The 26,476-nt window shown below is 34.4% G+C and overlaps 3 protein-coding genes across 5 annotated transcripts; 2 read left to right on the top strand and 1 right to left on the bottom strand.

The window, feature by feature from the left end:
• Positions 1-5,708: 5,708 nt before the first annotated feature.
• Positions 5,709-8,556, top strand: LOC143545272 (beta-amylase 2, chloroplastic-like). Of its 3 annotated transcripts, none has more exons than XM_077037188.1 (9): positions 5,709-5,763; positions 5,882-5,927; positions 6,169-6,288; positions 6,404-6,989; positions 7,076-7,261; positions 7,333-7,497; positions 7,587-7,841; positions 7,917-8,117; positions 8,209-8,556. In XM_077037188.1, the coding sequence occupies exons 4-9, from the start codon at positions 6,801-6,803 to the stop codon at positions 8,452-8,454; spliced, it is 1,242 nt and encodes a 413-aa protein (XP_076893303.1). In that variant the 5' UTR covers positions 5,709-5,763; positions 5,882-5,927; positions 6,169-6,288; positions 6,404-6,800; the 3' UTR covers positions 8,455-8,556. The 3 variants fall into 3 exon arrangements, with proteins under 3 accessions (XP_076893303.1, XP_076893305.1, XP_076893304.1); XM_077037190.1 differs by having other exon boundaries at positions 5,715-5,927; positions 8,209-8,428; positions 8,506-8,549; XM_077037189.1 differs by lacking the exons at positions 5,709-5,763; positions 5,882-5,927 and having other exon boundaries at positions 6,071-6,288.
• A 1,509-nt stretch (positions 8,557-10,065) lies between these two features.
• On the bottom strand, positions 10,066-12,230 carry LOC143545273 (uncharacterized). Its single transcript, XM_077037191.1, has 2 exons — positions 10,531-12,230; positions 10,066-10,358 (listed from the first exon to the last, which is right to left on the bottom strand). The coding sequence occupies exon 1, from the start codon at positions 11,606-11,608 to the stop codon at positions 10,547-10,549; it is 1,062 nt and encodes a 353-aa protein (XP_076893306.1). The 5' UTR covers positions 11,609-12,230; the 3' UTR covers positions 10,066-10,358; positions 10,531-10,546.
• Positions 12,231-20,115: 7,885 nt separating this feature from the next.
• LOC143545270 (uncharacterized) lies at positions 20,116-25,244 on the top strand. The gene is made up of 3 exons (XM_077037187.1): positions 20,116-20,562; positions 20,690-20,893; positions 24,858-25,244. Exons 1-3 carry the CDS (start codon positions 20,116-20,118, stop codon positions 25,059-25,061), a joined length of 855 nt encoding a protein of 284 aa, XP_076893302.1. The 3' UTR covers positions 25,062-25,244.
• The last annotated feature ends 1,232 nt before the right edge of the window (positions 25,245-26,476 follow it).

Genomic DNA, 26,476 nt, shown 5'->3' with positions numbered 1-26,476 from the left:
AGATTAAATCTTCACAAAGTGATGTGTGAACATTTATTCATTTCCACATTTCAATGTTAAAATATTAATTAGTTGGATAATAAATATGATTAATTAATACATTAAAAAGTGAAGCAAGGCTCGCACATAACACTTTAACTGAAACTTTAAAGAGATGATCGTTTTATCCATAATCTTCCATCATGAGTATACATGATATCACTTCTATATTGCACAATTTTATCACTTCCATATTGCACAGTTTTAATCTTTCAAGGAGTGTATTAAGATTTTTGTTACGACATTAACCTGCTTGTCAATAAATCAAAGTCCTAACTTTTAACGCTATTAATTACAGTATATTGACCATTTTCATGATGGTTTAATAACAGTATTAGTTATAATACTCGCGGTGTAACGATGCTTCACGGGTTGCAGAAGAATATACCTATTATACAACAAAATAACAAAAGAAAGAACGGTTAATGCAACAACAAAATGAAGCGTTAAGATAATGAACAGATATTATGAGTGAAAGAATCTTTCCAACGTACTCTTATCTTTTATACTACATTTCGATAGAATTCATTGCCTACCTATTTTCCTAACATTTTTTTTTCCAAAATAGTGAAAATACCTTTACACAACCCTCTCACGGTTACGTAAAACTAAACCACGTATTATCTATCCATTCTTACGATTACAAAAAAGTGATGTATTAACTTTTCATACAACCCCGTATGCAAACATATGGTTTCTCCTTTTCCATGTGTCTAAGTTTGGTGCCGTTTAAAACGCATTAATAAATTGATCAACCGTTGTGTCATTTATTTAACAACCATCGTATAACTGCCACCACTCCCATGCCTATAAATACATCATCATATCCTTTCATTCTCCTCAATAACGTAGTCATTGTCGGCACCAAGTCCTTTGGGAACCAAACGTTGTTGACACCCCATGAGGCGAAATTCAGTTTGAACTAAATGAAAAGGCCTTAATGGACATACAAGATTGAAGTTTAGTAGCCATAACCGATAAACACAAATAATATTTTAGATCATAAGCTTGATCTTTGTAATTTTCATTAGCTCTAAAAATCACAATATGCTACACTGATATAACTCATAAGCTCGGGTATTCATATACTAGTTTAAACAAGAAAACCTAAATAGATGATAATACAAAATCTTTATCATACTCGAGCACTGGTTAATAAAAACATATTTAAAAAATATATTAATTAAATAGTTGCTTGTAGCCTAAGTAATGTGATCGATTTGGTTCAGGTTACTGATCCACCAACCGTAGGATCGATGGATCGGCCCAAACAAAAGTATGGGCTAAAAAGATGGTCCTCTGCAGATCGAAAGCCGGTAGCGGGCAAGAGATAGCAAGAGCGTTGGCTTCCAACAAGTCGGTGATGGGTTCGAAACGAAATTTTTTAAGACACCGGATCTTTACTGGTTTCCGCCACCGGATCTTACATACCAGAAAAAATAAATACATAGTTAAGACCTTTTTATTTAGTATTTTCCTGTCGTGCATTTATAATTTGTTTTGTTATATAATACATAATAATATTTGAAGCGAACATATCATAATTGAGAAAATAAAAACTTAATAAATATATATTGACACCAATTATTATTATTATTATTATTGAAAAATTAGGAACTTTTAAAAGTATTTGTTTCTAAACTATAATTTGCTGTTGAACCATAATGATTTAAGTAAAATTCAATGCTAATTGTTGGATCTTAATTACATTTTATTTCTGCATGGATATGTTTATTGTGTGTAATCGTATATAACACTTAATTTCATGTTTTTGTTCTTTTTTTTCTTTCAAACTATAACTTGATGTTGATGAACCAATTATTAGAATGCAATTGTTGTATGTACAGATAATATTAATGTCGACATTATGCTACTTGATTAGAATCTAATACATAACTGCAACCAAACAAAACAGAGGTTTGTAACCAAACACATATAATACCGCCACAACATGTTAGGTTAGTGGACGTGGTTTACTTTAAAATACCCACAGTACCATGCCTAGCACCATATGATTTTTTTTTTTTTTTTATAAATAGGTGGTTTAGAAAATTGTTAAAGTGTTAGTAGGTGGGTTTTGTAAAGTGGCGTTTCTTGAACAGGCAATTTCAACCAATTTTCTTAACCAACAAAATGAGGTGGTGCATTGGAACTTGCATATGTACTTGGGATTTCTAGTCCGCTCACGTGTCAAGCGGACTTGTATAATCTGTTTATAAAATCGTTCTCTCTTTTAAAAAGGCAACTCTTTTATAAAGTCGACCTATTTTATATCATCTTCCATTTCTAAAAAAATCGCCTGACAACAAATAAGGTATTTGGCCGGACACAACTTATCAATCTTTAAAACCATTAAAAAAATGATATACAAATTATGAAAACCAAATTAGGTAAACACGTAAAACTTAGACGGCCACAGCAGTTGGCATTTTCTAAAGTCATATTTTTCACATGCTTTGTTGATAGTTTTCTTTTGAGTTTAGGGCATTCTCAAGTACTTCATCTTTATACCTGTATTTACACTAAAAAAATGTTATATTTATCTTTCATGAAGGACAAAATATGGCTAACTGTGAGCTTGTTAAAAATCTTTATGAAGTTGGTTTTCAAGATTTGGAATTCTTTTGTGTTGTTATTTAGCCCAAATCATCACTTGAGTTTGTTATCTAAAATGTTTTAGGAAAGCATGAAAAGTTATGAATAATGTCTTTGAACAGATCTTAAACCTGTAATTTTTTTTTTTAAACATAATATTGTAACATGTAATTTTTGTTGAAAGTTTTGTATGTATTTACCCTCACACATAAATTGTCAGTGTGCTAAATTCAACTCCTACATGCCTTGTACATATCATCTCCAATGCATTAAGTTAAACCAAAAAAGATACGAGTCAAATCAAACGGGTCTTTCTTAAGTAGGTGTAAGCAGACATTCGATCTATTTTTTTTTTACAAATCGTCCTATGTTATTTCATCTCCATTTCAAATTCTAAGGTTTATCTGCTTGTTGCTTTAATGACTTCGATCATGTGTGTTTTGTCTTTCTGCTGTTTGTTTGCCCATTTATGTTTGCAATTTTGAATTACTGATGGGTTTGCAATTTCATTACCTTGTTTTATTATTATTATTATTATTATTACTATTACAATGTGTTTAATAAAGTTTCTCTATGAAAGCGTTATTAGGAGAAAACAGTAGCATAGAAGTTTCTAATATATCTTTGTTGAAATCATTTCGTTATAAAAGTTTCATCATGCTCCAATCTTTGATAAATATTACATTGTCTTCCAAAGATTACTGCTACTACCATAAATTAAACAAGATTATGATTGTCAAGGGCTACTCATGTATGCTTAAAATAGTTGAACATGTTTGTAATTAACCGAGTCGGGCATGTTGAATCCGCGCCTATATATGTATCTCATTATGGTGTATGAGATTAATGGGCTATAGGGTTTGTTGGCCATAAGTTTGGTGGTTGGGCATTTATGCCAAGTAGTCAAATATAAATGAATGTAGCTGACGTACAAGTTGACTAAATTATAATATAAATGTATCTACCACGTTAGGGTTAGATATCACCACCACTATCACCAAAGGTTATTGTTATCCGTTTTGAGTTAGTTTTTTCTGGTTTTAATACAAGTCGGTTATACATTTTTTTTTAATTATCGGATATCAATCTTGAGAACCTGAAAAAAGTAAGTAATTAGTTTCAAAATCAATCATAAATTGGTTGTGGCTCAATGGTAGAGCACTCACTTTACTAGTGAGAGGTAGGAGGTTCAAAACCTCACTACCACCAATTTATATGGGAGATATGAGGGATGACCATGGTTTGTCATGGTTCGAGTCCTGATCTCACCCGGTTTTACCGGCTCCTCGCTGTCGTGCCATTTGGCGGGCGTGGAGGTCGGGTTTTATCCAGTGAATCCCTCAATAAGTGAACAGCTAGGGGCTTCGTCCGTCCGAACTAGTGGCCGGCTCGGGCTACCTTTAGCCAATTGGGGCCGCGTACGAAGTACCCGTCGTTACTTAGTTGGTCGTTAAAAAAAAAGTTTCAAAATCAATCAAAAGTCTTTTTCCTTTTATGGTTAATTACTTAATTACATCTTACCTTACTTGTATTTAAGTTCTAACTAATTTATATTTATATATATATAGGTTAATATGAATTATGTGTAGGTGAAAATAAAATGAACTGGCAATTTGTTTAGGAAAATATGAGTTATGTGTAGGTAAATATTAGTTACGTGTAAGTGAAAATAAAATGAACTAACAATTTGTTTAGGCGAATATGAGTTATGTGTAGGTGAATATTAGTTACGATTAATATTTTAGGTCTTACGCTTTTACCCTTTTTATTGTAAATGAGGATGTCAAAATGCTCATAAATATTCGTCTAGACAAATTATTAGTTCATTTTATTTTCACCTATACGTAACTAATATTCAGCTACACATAACTCATATTCGCCTAAACAAATTGTTAGTTCATTTTATTTTCACTTACACGTAACTAATATTTACCTACACATAACTCATATTTTCCTAAACAAATTGCCAGTTCATTTTATTTTCACCTACGACAGACATCACTTGCTATATATAGTTTAGGGCCCATTCCATCTTTTATTCCTTCTTTTAAAGTCCAAGCCTACCTTCTATTAGTTTATTTATTTAAACCAATAAACGACACACTGTAAAATAAACGAAATTTATTTTATTAATTCTTTTCAAAAGCAGAATGTTACAAAGGAACCCCCCCCCCCCTCTTCCTCAACCATAGTGCCCCGGAGGGCGGTGTTTCCGACGCCATGAGGGCGTCAAGGGAATGGAAAGCGCCCCACTACGCATGATATACGATCACTAGATTTTAACCCACGTATTACGGGGTTTATTTTACATTTTTCATTTTTAATATTTTTATATATTTTTGAATTTTAATTTTATTTATTGTTAAAAGTTTATAATATACTTAATATTTCATGCTGAAAGGGTTTCACAAATAAAATATATGTTAAAAAATGTTTAAAAGCTATATAGGTTTGGTGACCCGTGACCCGCTTATTATTATTATTTTTTTTACTATAAAATTGTTTCTCAATTATAAATAATATATTTTAAAGAAAAAATCGGATATTGATTTTTAGTATATACCTATTTTATAAAATTTTCATATCAAATATTTGGTAAGATTGTTTTTTTAATTTAATCGTTTATGAGTTATTCGGATTTGTTGAGACTCATACCCGTGAATTCGAGTTAAATGCAAAAGAATCCTCAATTTACAAATCAAACAATATGGTGACTTGATAAAATTTTGGAAGGTCTCGTTTATATATATTTAAGGTAAGATTAAGATCTCTCTATATAATAAACAAGTGGGTTTCACAAAATTCTCCTTTTGTTTTTTTACCAAATTTCTTCAAATTGTCACATGAAATTTCCTAATTATTTTTTAATTATTTTAACTCTCTATATAATAAACAAGGTGGGTCCATCAAATTATTCTTTTATTTTTCATCAAATTTTTACATGGCATTTTTCTAATTATTTTAATTCAATTTCAAAATCAAACTTGTGATACATATTAAATTTGCTATTATTATATTTGTAGTTTGTACATTTTCAAGAATAAACAATTTTAATATCGAGAAAGGTTAGTTAGGGTTTCATTCGATCACCATGGTTCGTGTACCCCATGCAATTCCAGTGCATCTGAGGTATGTATAGTCTTGATTTGATCTCGCACAATTAATCAAGTTGTTGTTATTATTGTGATTAATTTGTTTCGTTTCGTTTTGTTTTGTTTTGTTTTGTGTGCGGCGATCCACTGAACAGAAATCCGAGATCCCTTTTCTTTTATAAGACGGGGGACTGTCCTTTGGTATGTAACAATAAACCAAACCTTTATTATTATTCTCAATTCTTAATTCTATATATTGTTTTAGTTTGGTTGATTTAGGGTTTTTTATTTTCCCCCAAATATACAAACAAACAAATGTGATCATATATATATATATATATAGCCTCTGTTTTAAATAAACTAAGTAGACTTGAAACTAATCAAATGAATGACCTTTTTTCAGTTTTAATTATTGATCGGATGTAATTTTGTCTTTGTTTAGCTGGAGAGGTCGCTTGCCAGGATGTGCTGCTGCTTTGGAAACGGCTGGAACCGTAAAAAGTTATCATCCGAAAACACGCCTAGTCCGAAGGAAAGGAAGCGCAACATATCCTCTCGGGATGTAAGACAAACAAGCAACACAACTCTTATTATTATTATTATTAATTTGATTGGATTCTTAATTGCAAAATGAATCCGAACATGACTTTAATTTATTCTTTGTTATTCTTGTTTAGCTACACAAGTTGTTTGCCAAGATGATTCGTCCATCATGCCGAAGATATCTCTTCAAACACAGTATAACAAGGCGTGATCAGCTAATAAGAAAAAGGAAAAAAAGGCAAGCTGAAAACCGCAGGATCCTGTCTCCATATGTAAGAACACTCTTATCCTCATGCTTTTTAATAAATTGTGATGCATGTACATGTAGCATAATATGGAATGCAAAATGATCTTACCTTAAACCGAATGATCTGTAGGTAGGCACACCGCGTGTTCCTGTTTATGTTATGCTACCGGTGAGTCAATCTATTAGTTTTATGTACTCTTAAGTCTTAACACGTACACCTGTATATTCGTATTGCATCTTGTTTTCATATTTTAATATTTGAAATTCAGTTGGGGGCTATCAACATGGAGTGTCAGTTGGTTGATTTTATGGAAATCTACGATCAATTAGAAGATCTGGATTCGATTAATGTTGATGGTGTAACGGTTGTAGCCTGGTGGGGAATTGTTGAGGCCGACAATCCCCGACAGTACAATTGGTCGGGTTATGAAGTACTCTTAAAGATGCTGGAAGACCGAAACCTGAAGTTACAGGTTATAGTTCTTAATATATTGTTGTATAAATTCTCCCAAGGAAAGATATATAATAATAATAATTAATATAATTTGAATTCTTTCAGGTTGTAATGGCATTTCATGAATATGGAGGCAAAGATGTTTATATTCCATTACCTAAATGGATAAAAGAAATCGGCGAAGAAAATCCGGATATTTATTTTACAGACAGAGATGGAAGGCGAAACCCTGAAACCCTTACTTGGGGAATTGACGAGGAGCGTGTTTTGAGAGGCCGAACTGCTCTCGAGGTATAAGATTAATCACAAACAAACGCTGTTTGTGGAGTGGACATTTTTAAGAATTGTTTAATGTTGTGCAGGTATACGTGGAGTTTATGAAAAGCTTCCGCATTGAATTTGATGAATTCTTCAAGAATGGAGTCATTACCAAGATTGAAGTTGGTTTAGGTGCGTGTGGAGAATTGCGTTACCCGTCTTACCCTGCAAAGCATGGCTGGGAATATCCTGGTATTGGTGAATTCCAGGTATAAATAGCCACTAGATGTATTATTGATTTGCTTATGAGTTGGTCAATCCCTAACACGTTCTTGTTTTAATTTACTTACGCGTGCAGTGCTATGATAAATACCTAAAAAAGTCTCTTGAGAAAGCTGCAGAATCAAGAGCTTGGAGTAGCCCACCTGATGACGCGGGCTGTTACAATTCCCAGCCTCAGGATACCGGTTTGTTTTGTGATGGTGGTGGCTACCAAACCGCATATGGCAGTTTTTTCCTGAATTGGTATTCCAAATGTCTCATTGATCATGCTGACAGGGTGCTGGCCATGGCCAAATTGGTCTTCTCTAAAAGAACTCCCATTGCTGCCAAGGTAAATTACTAGTCAGTTATTCCACAATCCACACAGTTGCTTACATATCCTATTAATCCATGGATGATCGATCAGTTGTCAGGCATTCCTTGGTGGTACAAAAGTGACAGCCACGCAGCTGAACTGACGGCTGGATATTACAATACGGCCACTCGTGAGGGCTATGCTCCAATTGCTTCTATGTTGAAGAAGAATAAAACTGCTTTAAACTTTACATGTGCTGAATTGGAGGGGTTTCCAGAAGCAATGGCTGACCACGAAGGGTTAGTTTCTCAGGTAGGTAGCTAGTTATAATAGGTGTTTATTTTCAGACCAATGAAATTTGGGGTTATTTTTTTGTATAATAATTTTTTGGAACATTATTTAGGTACTGAATGCTGCATGGGATGCTGGTATACCCGTTGCAAGTGAAAGTGCACTTCCGTGTCATGATAGGCAAGGATACAACAAGATATTGGAACTTGCAAAACCAAGAAATGATCCAGGTGACGGACACTTATCTGCTTTTACCTATCATTGGCTCAATGATGATCTGTTTGAAAAAGAAAACTTCAGGGAATTTGAACTGTTTGTGAAGAGAATGCATGGTACTTACTCCTCCTTTCTTGTCTGATTGTTGAGTGTGCATATATTCAAATACGTTTTAATTTGTTCCCCTAAACAGGTGTGAAGCGGTGAAAGAAAAATCAAAACTGGATCCAAATTGACCGTTAAGCTGTTTAGGCTGACTTGCTCTGTTTAGGCTGTTTTGCAACTTACTCTATTTAGGCTCTCTACCAGAATTTGCCGTCTGCTGTTATGACATATTTAAGTTAAAAGCTCTTTTGCATTATCATGTATTTATGCAGTAATGGTTTTCTGTTAAAACTCACTTATTAATTAATATTAGGTACTTTGCAGTGATATTGATTTTCTATCATACTTTTTGGGCAACAAGTTGCACAATCTAAAATGGTTTCGCGTGCCATAAGGTTAAGTTGCGTGAAGCGGGTTTATTTAAGACCAATATATCTAGATTGTCATGAGAGTGAGTTTAAGATAAAATTGAACAATTTTGATCAAGGGTGAAGATTTTTTAAAAGAGATTATAGTTTTTGTTTCCAGTCCACTATTTGGCTAACAAAGTTTCGGACCGGTTTGTCATTTCCAGGACTTGACTTGAACAATGTTTGTCAAATAGGCTCTGCGTTACTCTCCTCTCAGTACCAAATATGAACAACTGTCCACCATATAACTGCTATGACACAAATGCAAATCAAGAAGACTTACAACGGGGTGTAACGGGGCTAGGTGTAAGGGTATGGAAGGGAATTTTTCAAATAGCTCAAACGATTCGATCAAGCTTATTACAAAACAACTAAATAAACAGTAACATAAACACTAATTTCATCTTATTATTATTTTTTTTTGTTTTTAATAAACAACTAATCAAACACAAACAAACTACTAATTACATCACTGAATGTAAACATACATCCTTTTGGTCTTTTTGCTATTTTTTATGTTTTTTTAAGCATAATAAACGTGATGCTTAATACTAGAACAAATACATATACAAATAAACCTATTAAGCCAGATCGGATCATAAAATAACATCAGGGTTAATCGAATGAAAGAATAGGTCTAAAAATGTTTTCTAAGGGAACCAACCCCCTGACCCTCACATTACCACACGGCCACACTCATATGTATAATGTATGAGGCCCAACCCCAGTACCCACACTCTCACTCATTCAGACGAGGCTTATCCTAACTGCCTCATCACTTTAGCATTCATGCCAAACTAAGATCTCGAAATCCATGAGACAACCAAGTTACTCTCGTTGAAGGCACTCAAATGACATGTGTGTATACTATATATTATATGTGTATTATATATATGAGGTCAAACTCACACACGTACCGGATGAATTAGGTTACGGACATAAACATGTGTACATGTCCCCATGACTCGTTATCCCCGCCTAAACGATCCCATTTTTATTTTCCTTTGAAAAACGTTTGTTGAGAAAACTTTCGAGAAACTTAAAGAATTAACCATGAACAAAGACCTTAACATGTGCATTAATAAAAACAACTAACAGTTTACAACTTCGTTTTTTTTATATATATATTTTTTATTATTTTATTTATTTTTTATCATTATTTTTAAAAAAAATTTTTGCGCATTCACGCTACTTAAAAGGACAATTTTTTCAACTTGGAAAATTTTCAATTTTCCCCCATCCCCACACTTGAGGTTAGCATTGTCCTCAATGTTAAAATTTAAGCTTTTAAATAGCATTTAAGAGGACGGAGTTAAAATTGAGTGTCTAATAGTGTCTTAACAATTTTAAATTGGATGTAACGTCACTCATAACAAATTAATGAGTTAACTAGAATGTCAAAACAAAAGATGGAAGTAAGAGCACCAGATTTGATCACTTCAATTCGTCTTAGGCTTTGGATGACTCGTCTTCTTAAAAGATTCAAATTTAATTTGCTTTGGCTTTTCTTTTGGCTATTCTTCACGCTTTACTCCAACTTCAACCTCCTTCCCAACTTAGAACTTTAATTGCCCTCAATATAAACTTCAGCATCGTTTTTTTTTACCATTTTATTTTTTGCTTTTTTTCATTTTTTTTACTTTACTTTTTATAAAAAGCAAAAAAATTTACATTGACAATTTATACAAAATATACAAATGAACGTACACATGAAAGCGTTCATTGGTACCCGTAATCATTATTCGGGTCAAAACGAGGGTAGGGTTGTTTTTCCCCAAAAATGCTCTCCATGTATCCCACGTACACATCTTTCTTATCAATCACACCTCCTTGGCTTGAACTTCCTTCGTCTGGTGGTGGTGGTGGATGAATTGGCAACCAACTTGAAGCAAAACTTTGTGGATATGGTTTAGCTTGAGGTGCCGCCTCAGATGAGGCTGCCTCCCAATTTGTTGGTGGTGCGACTTGAGTAACCGGCAATTGGGCTTGGAAATTGTGAAACATCCTCACCTGCTCGTTATAGAGGTGTAGATTGTTAATGAATTTTTCGAACCCGTAAGTTGTGGCCACATTGAATTGGTATTTCAACTTTGATTCACGAACCATCCATTGATTATGTCTTATTTCTTGTGTCACAGCTTGATCCCAAATAGCTCTTTCAGCAGGTGTCCAATGAGGATACCCATTAGGTCTTCGCCCAACCACCAATTGTTGATCAACCCTATACCATGGTGTCATAGCAAACTCCATTCCCCTCATACCCCCTTCTTGTGGTACATGTTCTTCTTCCTCGGTATCATCTCCTGAGTCAGCATCTTCTTTCCTACAATCATACCATCTCCCACTCTTTGTATCCCTTAACCTCCATACTCGACTTCTTTCAATCAATTGAAAATCACAATTATTCAATTTCCCTTTCGTCAATTGAACAGATGACCTCTTTATGCACCGCGCATCTTCACTTAAAACCTTTGCATTGATTAGCAACTTATTTATTAATCGGATATGAGGAATCATTTTCTTGTCATTGCTTTCCCTTGACTCCCAAATGTTGTACAAAATAAGTTGTTTCAAGGATAAAGCAGGTCGCCCCGTTGTCAATGCATGTAAAGTTTTAACATCATAATGACGCATCGACACCCTATCCCCCAAGCGGGGAATAATATTGTTTGCCAAAATAGTGGAAATGAGTTTGGGCAACGGCTTTAGATTCTTCTTTACAAGTGCATCAGTCGTATCTGCGGTTACACCTTCAGGAAACTCAAATAGCTCGTTTGTCATATCGTACCATTCTTGATCTCCTTTTCCAAAGATCTGGGCTTTCGGTTAAATACTCATATCGCTTCTGCCCCACTTTCACCCCCGAGTCAAATTTTGCAATCTTGTCCAACGTGGCAAAAGACAAGGTGACATCAACCCCACCAACTTTCCCAATCAGTTTAATAGTTTTCGGTGGGTTGTTCCCCCTTACCTTCCTCAAAGTGGACATCCACTCCACTATAGCCATTGGATATATATTCCAATTGTTATCACCACTAAACGTTAGGGCCGCTTCCCACCCTATTCGTTCAAAACACTGTGGCAACCCAATCTGACGAAAATCCTCCACCTTCACCTTTCATTCATACACAAACAAATTGGTTACTTGTTGAAGATCACCCATCTTTTCGTAGTATAAATCCTTTTGCATGCGATCGGGCATAGATGACAATGGTTCACCCGTTTTCCAAACTATTTCCTCGAATTCCAATTCCATCTCCTCTTCTTCTTCTTCTACTTCTTGGACATATTCATGATCATCCCCAGATTCACTATTGTCATCATTTGATTGAGATCGATTTCTTTTGGAATTCCTTTTAGATGATTCGGCAGTTGCCCGTCCCTTTTTTGCATTAGCGGACACTTTTTTCTTTGTCATCCCTCTACAACCACATAATACCACAGTTAGTAGATGACCATACCACAGAATCAAATATAAATCACAAATGCCCAAACCGTTTGCTCGTTTATTTCCAAACGACTATCCATTCCTCGTTACACATTTAGATTGCAAAAAGAATTTAAACTTGTTTATATAAACAAATACCAATTTCACAATCGAAAACGTTGTTTTGAGCATGAATTACCAATCACAAACCCATAGTCCCACTTTCTTCTTCAAAATTCATCAACAACAAATCTTGTTCATTCCATGGTTAAACATCACAAGAGCAATTACTTTAATAAAATCACATTGTAGCAACACTAGTATGATTTTAACAAGATTTAATAAACTATGAAACTTTGAATGACAACCATTCCAATATCAACCAATTAAGTTTCAAGTTAGCATGAACACACCACCATGCTCTTCCAATATAAATAAGCAGTAAGAACATACCTTTTTGTTCCTTGGTGATGAATGTATGAAAAAAAATGCAACTTGAACCAAAAGCTTGAAAATCTCGGACCAAAAAGTACCAAATACTCAAAAATTCGTGAAGAATCTTGAGATATAGGTACAATAGCTGTATTCCTCTCGAAAAAATAGTCAAGTTTGACCTAAAATTCGTTCGTTTTGGTGAGGAATTGAGATTTGGAGGTTTAGGGTTTTGGTGATGAAGATGACGACGAACGATGGTTCTGGTTGTGTTTGTGGGTTAGGTTTTGTGATTAATACACATATTTTAATCCCTTGACTCCTTTATCTACTAAGGCGCTACAATCCTTCAATTAATAGGCATTCAAGGGAATTATATGTTACCAATCATTCACCGTAGTTTCTTAAATCCACCAAATATCGATCAGCCGAAATTCAAGCTTAGGGTTCATCTCGATCATACAGATTTAGGTATTTGATTCAATTATGCTTTGTTTTTCTCTTTGTTGTTGTTTTGATAAATCAATTTGCAATTCATTCACATTCGTCATCGTAGTTCATCTACATTCGTTTTCTATGTATTTTGATTCAGGCCCGAAATGAATTGATTAAGATTTATGTTTCCTTACTGACCGTCACCTGATTGCGAGTGATTTTGCTGTGCGATTGGTAGCCGAAAGGTTAGTGTTTTTTCACCAAATCTCCTTTTGCCCCATTCACTTCATTGGTATATTTTGAAACAAAAACTCGAATAAAGCTTGTCCACTGTAGTTGCTCTAATGGAAGCCGCAAGACTAACGATATTGACGAATGACACTGTGCAGCTCGTATTCAGAAAATGAGCGAAACAGGTAACGGTTTGTTAGGCTTCGTGATTGGTAGAATTCTACATTATGGATTTTACGCAACTGACTTTTTATGGTTTTTCTTTTTTTTCCATTGGATTTTGATTCGGGGCCAATCTTATTCGATCTAATTCTTTCTTATGCTCTGTTTTCTCTTTGTTGACTTTTTTTTATTCGTACTTCAGTTTATCTTGGTTTTTTATTCAAACAGGTAAGATTACTTATGCAAGGACGCGTGTACATCTTACTTCATACCGGGAATTTTTTATTCAAACAGTAATTTTGTGTTTTAAAATACCATAACCAGACTTTTTTGTTTCCTTTTTTTAACTGGTTTTTGTTATGGTTTTTATGGAGTTTACTACATAAGTGGCATTAACCACTCTATCAGATTTGGATTCGGCATTAACCAGACCCGTCTTCGTAATTCATCTGCATTCGTTTTTTATGGTTTTTGATTGAGGCGTGAACGAGCCGAGCCCAAATACAACTGGTTTTTCGATATAAGTGGCATTTTAACTGGTTTTTTGTTGATTTTACTACCAGACCCGCCTTCGTAATTCATCTGCATTCATTTTTTATGGATTTTGATTGAGGTGTGAACGAGCCGAGCCCGAATACAACTGGTTTTTCGAGATAAGTGGCATTTTAACTGGTTTTTTGTTGATTTTACTACATAAGCTTATGCAAGGATATGTAAGTAAATCTTTTAAGTTTTGAATTAGACCGAATACATTTGGCCCTTTTTTTCGTCTTTTGTTTGTGCTTCTATTTTTTCTAAGTGTCATTAGATTTACTGGTTTTTTAGAGAAAAAAAAAGGTTGCCGATATGCCAAGCGCCATGACCACACCTACGGTTGTTCACAGTCCGGTTTAGACTTTTTTTAGGTCAAACTGTGAGCCAAACCGTTAGTAACGGTTTTTATCATCAAAAACCCAAATCGAACCGTTGAAAATTAAAACCGAACCAACAACTGTCATATGAGCTAATTACTCTTTTATGATGTCTACTGCGATTGAACATGTGATGAATGGAATCCAAGTAAAATTCATCAATTTAAGCAGCCAAAAAAACAAGTTACGTGTTCTGAGATAACAATGTTTCTTGTCTCTTTTAGTTGCACCAAATTAAGAACAGATAATATTAATATATAGACTGTATAAATGTTTTATCTGAAGTCCAGAATTTCAAAATTTTAGACTGTTTGGTTTTCCTAACTGTTTAAATATCAACTGTTAGTTTATTGCGGAGAATTGGTTGTTGATTGCGGAGAATCAGTTATTGGCAATTCATTTCTCCCCTAACATGTACTCAATCTCACTTCCACTTGCCTGAATCGGTACCCTTTGATATATGGAAGCGTGAGTTGATGCTTATTATCTTACTTGTGCTTTAGATTTGATTGAATGAAGGTGTATCTAAATTTCACGCCTAAACATTATTCTATAGATACGTATAGAAGATATTAAAGAGTTTAGTTCACATGACTATAATCTGCCCATAAGGCGAAATCAATTCAAGATATACATCATCATATATTGTTAACCCGTTAAATTTGGGCGCCCTGCACATGAGTTTTCTTATCTCTATCTAATATCGAATATAGCTTGGAGTAGCCCACCTGATGACGCGGGCGGTTACAATTCCCAGCCTCAGGATACCGGTTTCTTTTGTGATGGTGGTGGCTGCCAAACCGCATATGGCAGTTTTTTTCTGAATTGGTATTCCAAATGTCTCATTGATCATGCTGACAGGGTGCTGGCCATGGCCAAATGGGTCTTCTCTAAAAGAACACCCATTGCTGCCAAGGTAAATTACTAGTCAGTTATTCCACAATCCGCACAGTTGCTTACATATCCTATTAATCCATGGATGATCGATCAGTTGTCAGGCATTCCTTGGTGGTACAAAAGTGACAGCCTCGCAGCTGAACTGACGGCTGGATATTACAATACGGCCACTCGTGAGGGCTATGCTCCAATTGCTTCTATGTTGAAGAAGAATAAAACTGCTTTAAACTCTACATGTGCTGAATTGGAGGGGTTTCCAGAAGCAATGGCTGACCACGAAGGGTTAGTTTCTCAGGTAGGTAGTTAGTTTCAGACCAATGAAATTTGGGGTTATTTTTTTGTATAATCATTTTTGGAACATAATCTGGGTACTGAATGCTGCATGGGATGCTGGTATACCCGTTGCAAGTGAAAGTGCACTTCCGTGTCATGATAGGCAAGGATACAACAAGATATTGGAACTTGCAAAACCAAGAAATGATCCAGATGACGGGCACTTATCTGCTTTTACCTACCATTGGCTCGATGATGATCTGTTTGAAAAAGAAAACTTCAGGGAATTTGAACTGTTTGTAAAGAGAATGCATGGTACTCCCTCTTTCTTGTCTGATTGTTGAGTGTGCACGTATTCAAATACGCTTTAATTTGTTCCCCTAAACAGGTGTGAAGCAGTGAAAGAAAAATCAAAGCTGGATCCAAATCGACTGCTAAGCTGTTTTGCAACTTACTCTATTTAGGCTCTCTACCAGAATTTGTCGTCGGCTGATATGACATATTTAAGTTAAAGCTCTTGTGCATTATCATGTATTTACGCAGTAATGGGTTCCTGTTAAAGCTCACTTATTAATTAATATTAGGTACTTTGCAGTGATATTGATTTTCTATCATACTTTTTGGGCAACAAGTTGCACAATCTAAAATGGCTTCACGTACCATAAAGTTAAGTTGCGTGAAGCGGGTTTATTTAAGACCAATATATCTAGATTGTCATGAGAGTGAGTTTAAGATAAAAAAAAATGAACAATTTTGATCAAGGGTGAAGAGTTTTAGAAAGAGATTATAGTTTTTGTTTCCAGTCCACTATTTGGCTAACAAAGTTTCGGACCGGTTTGTCATTTCCAGGACTTGACTTGAACAATGTTTGTCAAATCATCAGTCTGCCTTCTAGAGAATTTTGTTTTTCACTTTCATGCCTCCTCCCAATATAAAAATAGGAAAAACAAAGAAGACCAAGAAGATCCTGATAATAAGTTAATATGGGGTTCTTTTTATTGATCAATAATAAGTTATTAACAAAGATAACCAAACTGAAAAGTAAACATATGAAAAGAGTAGGGAATCAATTGGATTAGGGTGTATAGTGACTGGTTGCGTTTATAAATTATAATGGACAACAAATATTTCGATTAAACTTTCAAATGGTAAGGGTTTTGATAAACTACGATTTCAATTAAACTTAAACAAAACATCAATTAAAAGAATACATTAGATAGATAGAAGACTGAACTTATGATTGAAGAGAACTAGAGTGGCAATTAGGGTTTTGGATGGTGGTAGGGAATGAGAATGATTGTGACTGATAATGGATATAAAATAATACACTACTTGAAGTTCCAAGTTGTTGGGTTAACGGGGCACCCAAAGCCCGCGAGAATTAACACTTAAATGGGTAGCCGGGTATTTTAAGTAATAGTTAATGATTAATAAAGAAATGATCTACATGGCATCTACATGACATCTTATGTGGACAACCTGGGTAAATGCCAAGTGGACACATTGTGCATTATAATCATTGGATTAAATCATTGGATTATAATCATTGGATTAAATTTTAAAGTTGATAGTATTAAACAAATATTGTTTTCCTTTAGAATGCAAAGAAACATAGTTATGATACTACGACATTAAACAACTCGGTCACCATGGTATTATCGTAAAGATGTCAAATTAACAACAAATTTGGTGCTTAAGTGGGCTGCTTATATGCTGGGGTTAGGGAGCATTAGATAGTGGCTTTAATATATTATTAAGATGAATATCTATTTATGATATCTTGATGTCAAAGTTTTACGGGGAAACAAATCTATATAACGATACTCCTTTTTATTTAGTTAATGAAATGAGAATTAGGTTTATTCAATTAAGATAGAAGACAGATGAACATTAAAAAAAATATCAATTTTGATAAATATTTTTCAAACTATACAAAATTGGTAAACTAAATATTTTTTCCAACTACATTATTAGTTTGAGAAAAAAAAAACTCCCCATAATACCAGAACTACTTTTTAGGCCATACGAATGACGAAAATGCCCTTTAATTTTCGTTAAAGTTTTTCCTGTTTGACTCGTTTCCATCCATATAGATTTGATAAGCGTTTGAGATATAACATCAATATAATAGATTTGGCCCATTTGAGATATAGAAAATACTTGTTTTCTTTAATAATGATAATAATAAAATATATATTGTATGAACTGAAAATACACTTTCGCCCCTTATACCCATTTAAACCCAAACCCAGATAAGAATAGGGCTGTCACTTTTACCCGAAACACAAACGAGAAAATCCAAACTCGAAAAATTTGGATCTAAAATAGACTATTCTGCCTATTACCTAATTCATGGTAATTTCTATGTCACTGCAATTTACTTATTGAGTTATGTTGATTTATTCGCTTATTTACGTTACAAGAGTGAAGAAGAAGATATTTTAATTCTAGAATTGTAGTTTAGGTTATATATACAAATGCATATTGTTTTTCAAATACCCAAAATCCGATTAACTCAACCCAAAAATCCTGAACCCGAAGAACATGTGAGACATTTGGGTTGGGTTTCGGGTCAAGATTTAAAAGTCCAAAACCCGAAGAACCCAACCCGAAACCCGAAGAACACCCCTTGTTGAGAAGTAGAAAATATTCACGTAATTTTAATAAAAATGATTATAGAGATTATTAGCGGTTTAGGACTGAAAGTTGAGTAGTCTCATTTTAAGAGTTTTAAATTATAAAATGTTAACAGCTCTTCGAACTTAATTATGTGTTCACATCAGAATATAAATTTGTGGAATTACCTGGCAATCTATCTATAATATATATAAACGAAAACATAAAAAACTTACGTGTCGCGATGTGACCGCTCCCCTTTTTCTTGAAGTCACCAGACTTGCACACCTTTTCTTTAAAACTTCTTTATAAATCTAAGGGTGTTTATTTTTTTACACCTTTTCTTTTTCTTGCTTAAATAGATCACTAGACTACAAAAATAAGGAAAACGCGAAAGTTTCACAACTTTATTTTTTTACATATTATTTAAGTATTTTTTTCATTTGATATGCGGTCATTAAAAGTCTAAAACTATCAATCACAGCCTATTGATTCACAGTTTTGCGTGGTTTTATTTACAAGAGCCAAAATAGAGGTTTGACTTTGAAAATTTACAAATTTAACATAATCTTTGTGATTAAAACTTTAAGTATGAAATTTAACAATTTAAATTTTGGTATGCTATTAAGTTGCTATAATTATTAAGCTTTAGCTTAAACAAATTATTTTATGAGGGATTTAATGTAGAAAGTTGCTTAATTGGACTTGAAATCGTGAAACCTTGATCTTTTGAGGTAAATAATAATAATAATAACAACGTTTTCTTCTTTTCTTAAAGACTCGGTGAAATCAAGTCTAAAGATTATTGCATTTACAACTTAGAGATCCAATCAATGATAGACGAAGGTGGTGGCATTGGCAGGCATGGAAAAGACTAGTGTGATGAAGAAATAGATCAAACTGATGACAAAAGAGAACATTAAGCGTGCATTATAATCATTGGATTAAATTTTAAAGTTGATAGTATTAAACAAATATTGTTTTCCTTTAGAATGCAAAGAAACATAGTTATGATACTACGACATTAAACAACTCGGTCACCATGGTATTATCGTAAAGATGTCAAATTAACAACAAATTTGGTGCTTAAGTGGGCTGCTTATATGCTGGGGTTAGGGAGCATTAGATAGTGGGGCGTTCGTTATTCTTCGACAAATTGATACTGGGGATATGAACGTATTAGTAATAACAATAGGTGTGTTCGCAAAGATAAATTGATTGAGGACGGTTTTGAGGTCCTTTTTAAACAAAATATTTTTTGTTAAGAATGATAAAGATACACGCTTGATGTCGCGTTTCCCGTGTTGTTGTTCCCTTTCACCGAACGGATAAAGTACCGGTTAGGGGTGCAAATGAGCCGAGCTGCTCGCGAGCTACTCGAGATCGACTCGTTAAAAAGCTCGTTCGAGCCGGAGCCCGAGCTCGAGCCTAAAAATAAGCTCGTTTAATAAACGAGCCCGAGCCCGAGCTTTACTTATCGAGCTCGAGCCGCTCGCGAGTCTAAACGAGCCTGCTATTTATATAATTTTTTTAAAATACATATTTAATAAGTATTAATTAATGAGTATAATGTTATGAAAAAATAAATAAGTATTAATCAATCGTGCTTTGTTCAAATCGGCGACCCAATGGAGGACTTCATGGACGAGGTATGTTTCAAGCATTGCTTGTAATTCCCCCAAATTATACTGTTTTAACTTCTCTTACTATATGTGTATGTGTGTTTGGAGTTCATTTTCTATCTTCATTTTTGTGAAAATTGCGTTGTTTGTTAACTTTGCTAGTTACAAAACTACTTTAATACTTTATTTCCCTCTGTTCAACCCATCTATCTTTATTTGTTTCTCCTGATTTTAATCCTTGAAATTTATTTATTGTTGATATGCTGCAGGATACAAATTTAGATGGTTTTAGTTATGAAATCGATAATCCCCGCTGTCTTGACCGAGATTTCGGATCAAAAGGACCAAGGTTGTTGCTTAGCCTTTGCGTTGTCTGATATCGTTTCAATGGTGATGAGGATTTCAAACAAAGCTCCGCGGGCGCAACCATTGATTGATTCTGAAGCGCTTTCCGTTCAGAAGTTGTTGTACGTTACTACTATTCTCGGGCTTGAAAGTGAGCGGACATACCCGTTAGTTCGGGTTGCTAACGAATGGAACGAGGAGCTCTATCGGATTAGGACACACAAATTATATAAACTCAATGATTTGGTATATTGTGATGACCCTGATTTAATTAAGGAGCTAATAGTGGCTTTTGATGTATTATTGTACATTTTGGTCCCGGAGTTTGAGCCTAACCCCGTGACTAGTGTTACTTACTGTACCACGGTGTATGTGGCGCTCCCGGTAAGTTGAAGACCCTTAAATTGTGTAGTTTGATATATATATATATATATATATATATATATATATATATATATATATATATATATTTTGGCTAAATTATGTTCTCAAATGCATGTATTGTTTGCAGCCACAAACAATTAACCCAGACTACAAAGGTAAAGATGGTTTTACTCTTGGGCCAACATTGAAGAAGTTGAAAGAAGCCAACGCAGATGGCGTATTGGTGAAGGTTTTATGGGGAATGGTCGAAAACGATAAACGTGGGGAGTATCAATGGTCTGGATACTTAGAATTGTTTGAAAAGCTGAAAAAAAGTGACCTGAAGATACAGGTATATTTTTCCTTACATTGTGTGTTATTTTCTTATAGGATAAATACAAATGTGTGAGTGCGAGCATAACTTTGGTACAGGTCGCTATTTGTTTTCACGAGGTTTCTGAGGGTGATTTTACTGTATCACTACCATCATGGATACTTAATGTTGGTGAAGAAAATCCACATATATTCTTCACAGATAAACAAAAACTAAACAGTAAAGAATGCCTTTCGTGGGGTATTGATGAGGAGCGTGTTTTAGACGGTCGTACTGCATTGGAGGTAATAATACAAAATTTATCTTTATTAAACGTTGACGTGGGTGCATTATGGTCTATGTGGCATGTAAATTCCGTTAAATGTATGTAGGTTTATTCCGACTTCATGAAAAGCTTTCGAAGCACTTTCAAAAAGTTTTTTAAAGACAAAACTATTACGGTTATCGAAGTCGGGCTAGGCCCAAATGGAGAACCGCGGTATCCTTCTTCTTGTTCAAAGCGCGGTTGGAAATATCCAGGTGTTGGGGCATTTCAGGTAATCCATGATATAGTTGTTTATGTAATACTGATGTATCACTTATGTGTGTGTGTGTGTGAGAGAGAGAGAGAGAGAGATATCTTTTATTTTTAATATGCTTTTTGACAAGTTAATTCCAAACTTTTCATAGTCAAATTCAATAGTCAAAGTCAACAGTATATTGATTTTTGTAATGAATTATGTTTTATTTTATTTATTTACTTATTTTTTTTAAAATCTAGGAGCTGTCTTATTTATATATAAATAGATGATAGAAATAAAATGAAATATGTGCCGAACTCTTATTATTTCTTTAATAAAATCTTTGCCGTCATTCGTGGATGGCCAAGGCATTTGGGATGCCATCGAACCATCAGAAGGTGTAACTGTGGATGCTAGACATGGTAAGAAGGTGCGTGGTTTCATCTTTAAGGCGCTGCCAGCCAAGGAGGCAAAGTGTGTGTGTGATGCCCTGAAAGTTCGCTGTCTTGGGGCTGATAGAGTTCAGCAAGCACGGATTCAAACCTTGAACCGTGAATTCGATCTATTGACCATGAAAGAAACCGAGAGTGAAGAATGTTCTAAATTCTGCTCCAAAAAGATTTCTGCCGATTGTCGCTACCATCAAACAATACTCAGACCTGACGCGATGCCATTTGAAGAACTGGTCGGGCGTTCAAACCATACCAAGAGAGGCTCAAATGGGCTGAGCCAATCAAAGACTCAGTAGGTGTAGGTCAGCTGCTGTTTCTGAATGGCAGAATCGACATTAACAGGAGTCATAACTCAGAAGATATAGGTTTTGATTCGAGTGACTCTCGCAGTTGTGGTAGCGGATGTGGCAGGTTCAAAAGGTTGAACAAGAAGATCAACCTACATGGCAAGAAAGAAGGGGTTCTTGATGCTACAATTGTGATAGAATCGGTCACATTGCAGCTGAATGTCGAGCCCTACGACGAGTCGAGTAAGCAAACTTAGTTATAGAACATGATGATTCCACATTACTAATGACCAAGGCAGAAGTTGTGATGCTGAACGAAGACAAACTGCATCTTAATGTGTATGCGAAAGATGAGTGTGAAGATGGAACGTGTCTTTTGGACAATGGTGCAAGTAACCACATGATCGGGCATGGGAGCTATTTTTCTAAACTGGAAGAAAAAGTAACAGGTCAAGTAAATTTTGAAGATGGCTCTACTGTTGAAATCAAAGGCAAAGGTCCCGTTTGAGTAATGCAAGCATGACGAGCATAGGGGTATTTGGTGGTGTGTTTTACATAACCGAGTTGCACAACTACATGCTTACTTTGGGACAGCTTGATGAAAGGGGCTGCAAGATAACAATGGAAAATGGAGTCTTGAAATTGTATGAAAAATGGATGATAGGAATTAGGAATAAGATGAAAAATTTGCTAAACTTCTCATGAGTCCTTTAATAAATCTGCGCCGACTGCTTAATCAATCTAATAGATTTTTGGTTTTTATTTTGAGCCAATTTTCTAACATATATAAGGTTTTTATAGTTGAGGGAAATTTACATACTAGGAAGTAAGTTGCTTGAGAAATAATGAACACTCTTTTATCTTTTTCTCATTCCCGTGTCAGTCTTTGGGTGGTTAGGTTGGATGAAGAAGAAACTGTGTAAAAATGATCTAAATGTGCACTGCCTTCAAATAGCTAGAAGAAAATGTATAATTTTTTTAAAAAATTAGTCAAGTTCTCATAACCATTTTCCAAATTCAATGCTTGAATCATGATGACAACATATGTGTACAAGTCACTTCAAACATATTTTTAAGTTTTCTACTTCGTAGTCGGTACGTCTTATTATTTGTTATATCCAGGTGTTTACGTTATTATTTAATCACTTGTTTTATATGTGTAGCTTTGTATGATGTGTTTAGCTATATAAACGAGTAAAACGACTTTTATCACCTCTTTTGTATGTATAGCTATTTTTTAACCATTTATAGCTATTTTTTATGTATTTTTTAACCATCCATCTTTGTTATTACATAAGTTCGTTTTATTTTACCGCTTGTTTAGCTTTTTAAGTTATAGATTATTTATTCAACGGTTGCTTTTTCAGTGTTATGACAACTACATGGTTGAAAACCTGAAGAAGAATGCTTTTGAAGACCACTACGAGTTCTGTGACCAAATACCAAAAATTGAAAGCTCGTACAATTCCAAACCATATTTGTGTGATTTTTTTGGTAAAATGGGCACGCTTGATAGCCGTGAATCAAGATATTTCCTTTATTGGTATGCTCAACAATTGATCAAGCATGGTGATCAAGTTCTTTCTAAAGCAAGATCTGTTTTTGGAAAAAGAATTGTTCTTAATGTGAAGGTAGGTTGGTTTAAATGGAAAACAAAACACATTGTGTTTTCTTTTTCTTTCTTTTTTCTTAGGAAGTTATTAGTATGCAAAATTATTTTGAGATTCCACTTTAATGAGTTGTTGATACTTTGAAATTTTGAGCAGTTGTCAAGCATTCATTGGTGGTTCACCCACAAGGGACAAAGCCATGCCGCCGAGCTAACCGCCGGCTTTTTCAATTCACGCGACCATGACGGTTACGCCCCGTTTTTAAGGATGTTAAAAGCTAATAAAGCCGGCTTAAATGTCGCAGTGAATCGGTCTTACAAATCAGATCCAGAACAACCTAATGAAAATCCAGACGAGTGGTTGGAGGAGGTAAGGATATAGTTAGTCAAGTGGCTTAAATGACCATTTTTTACAACAAAACAAGACAGGCTTGTTAACCTAAGCTAGTAGCATCTAGGGGTAAGGGTGTGCATGGTGTGGTATATTGGGCTAAAACCAAACCACAATTTCGGTTTTTGGATTTTTGAAACCGTTTGGTTTTGGTTTCGGGTTTTTTTGGTTTTTATCATTTTAGCTTGAAAATTTTAGTCAGAAAAAAAGTTGGCCGAAAATAATGAATTTAGGTATCAAATAATTTGGTTAATAACTAACTAATTGACTATTATACGTCTTGGCCACAAATATATGAGTTACATATATATTAACTTCTTATAAATTACTTAAATAAAAAATTTAAAAACAAATAAAAATCTAGAAATTCGGTTCGGTTTTTTCGTTTTTATTGCATGCAAAACCAAACCCGAACCGCGTGTTTAGTTTTTATAAAAACAGAAAAACAAACCATCGGTTTTTGTTTCGGTTCTTTTCGGTTTGGATTTTTCGGTTTCTTCAGTTTTGGATAATGGATAATTATTTTCGGTTTCTTGCACACCCCTATCTAGAGGTAGCAAGATGAGTGGTTGGGTATTGAGTCAAAATGGATTTACTTAGAAAAGCCATATATATGGAATAATAATCTAAAGTTTAGAACAAAAGTAGTCTAAAAGGTCCAGAATCATATTTTTGTTTATCGGTTAATTTTGCTAAACAAAATTTTTTTGGAAACCAGATTAAGGCTGGGGTGGTCGATGCAGGGCGTCATCCAGATTTTTTGGATGAAGACCCTGTACCTTTATCAAGTTGGAATGCTGTTCCATGCACGGACATCGCAAGTTATCGTGAGGTACTGCGACAGGCTGAGGTTGAGAAACAGAAGACTACTTACCAAGCCTTTACATATCATGGACTTGGTCCGCTTATGGAGGCACCAGAAGAGTTTGCAGAGTTTGTCAGGATAATGCACGGTAAGCTCATAAAAAAGATTTTGAGCCGTCATATATGTTTCTGTAGGAGATCCAGATAGTTTAAACGCATCTGAAGAGAAAAGTTGTATTTGTCAAATGGCTTATTCAGTTATTTGTTTGAACTGTATGGTATTAGTCCTTCTTCTAACTATAATTTAACACTATTTTTTTACTGAACTCAGATGCAGGAGATACCTAAAAGGTAAAAGAGGCAAGTCTACTAGTGAAATAAGGTAAATATAACCTAGGATGAAAATCATTAACAGTACTTCCAATTATATTTTTGGTTGTTGGAAGAAGTCATATATGAGTTTTGAAGATCACTTTACGGTACGTGGTTATATGTTTGAATATGTATGGTTTAAGATCTTCAAAAGTTTTGTATTGCCAAAATGTTGATCATGAAAGCTGGATGGTCATGTACATTATTCTGCACTACTGTCACACCAGTGTGGTTTTATTGTTAAAACAATTTGGCAAACAGATGTTTTCCTTGTGAACTAGCTCCCAAACCTTTTTTTTAATTAAAATTATAATTAAGCAATTCTATTAAATATCCAATATATGATACTTTTCTTGCTACTGGAAATTAACCTTAAAAAGTTTTGAGAGTGTTAATAATCACTTTATATTGTCTTTACTTGCCCATTTGTCCTTTCACTGATTTTTGTACACATGTTTCTTAAATTGAGTTTGTAAAGAAAAATAAGTTATGTATCTTTGTTTTTAGACTGAGCCTAGGTTACATGAGTTTCTAGGGTATTGGATTACAGGGATGAGCTCGGGACGGTACCGGTACCGATCCCAAAAATTTGAAGTATACGGTGCAGGTACCGAAGACTCAAAACTCGGTACCGATGGTACCAAATCGGTATCGAAAACGCTCATTTCGCTAGATTCTGAGAATCTAATTGGCGTTTTTGTAGTTAAGGATGCCATCATGCACTTTTGTTAGGGAGATATATAGATATACTAGGGGAGGCAACTTCTGGCATGACCATAAACACGACCCGAACCTTACATGAAAATAAATATATGTTTTGGGTTCGCTGACACAACCCGCTTTCTTAAACGGGTCTACCCAAATACGACTTGTTTTAAAAATGGGTCGACGCGAACACGGCTCGTTAAACAATTTAAAAGAAGTTAGTATTTTAATTTTTGAGATAAAAGTGTTAAATATACTTGGATTTTTATTTTTCTTATATTAAATAACTTTTTAAAATAAAACTAATTTATTTTTGAATTACTTGCATCTACTCATCACTTTTAACATTTTTATTTTATTAGTTCATGATTGTCTATTTTTTAGTTACGTTCATTCTTTTGTTCTTATTTTGAGTTAAATATGTAAAATTAAGTTTGTTAATTGAGAATAAGGCGATAAATACATAAAAATAGTTGGATCT

This window comes from Bidens hawaiensis, unplaced genomic scaffold, assembly GCF_021521415.1.
Source record: "Bidens hawaiensis isolate Kalapana, Puna unplaced genomic scaffold, B.hawaiensis_p1.1 tig00013876_1, whole genome shotgun sequence".
Taxonomy (NCBI): Eukaryota; Viridiplantae; Streptophyta; class Magnoliopsida; order Asterales; family Asteraceae; genus Bidens; species Bidens hawaiensis.
Note: the sequence above shows the minus strand (reverse complement) of the source record. Positions and strands in the feature narration are given on the sequence as shown.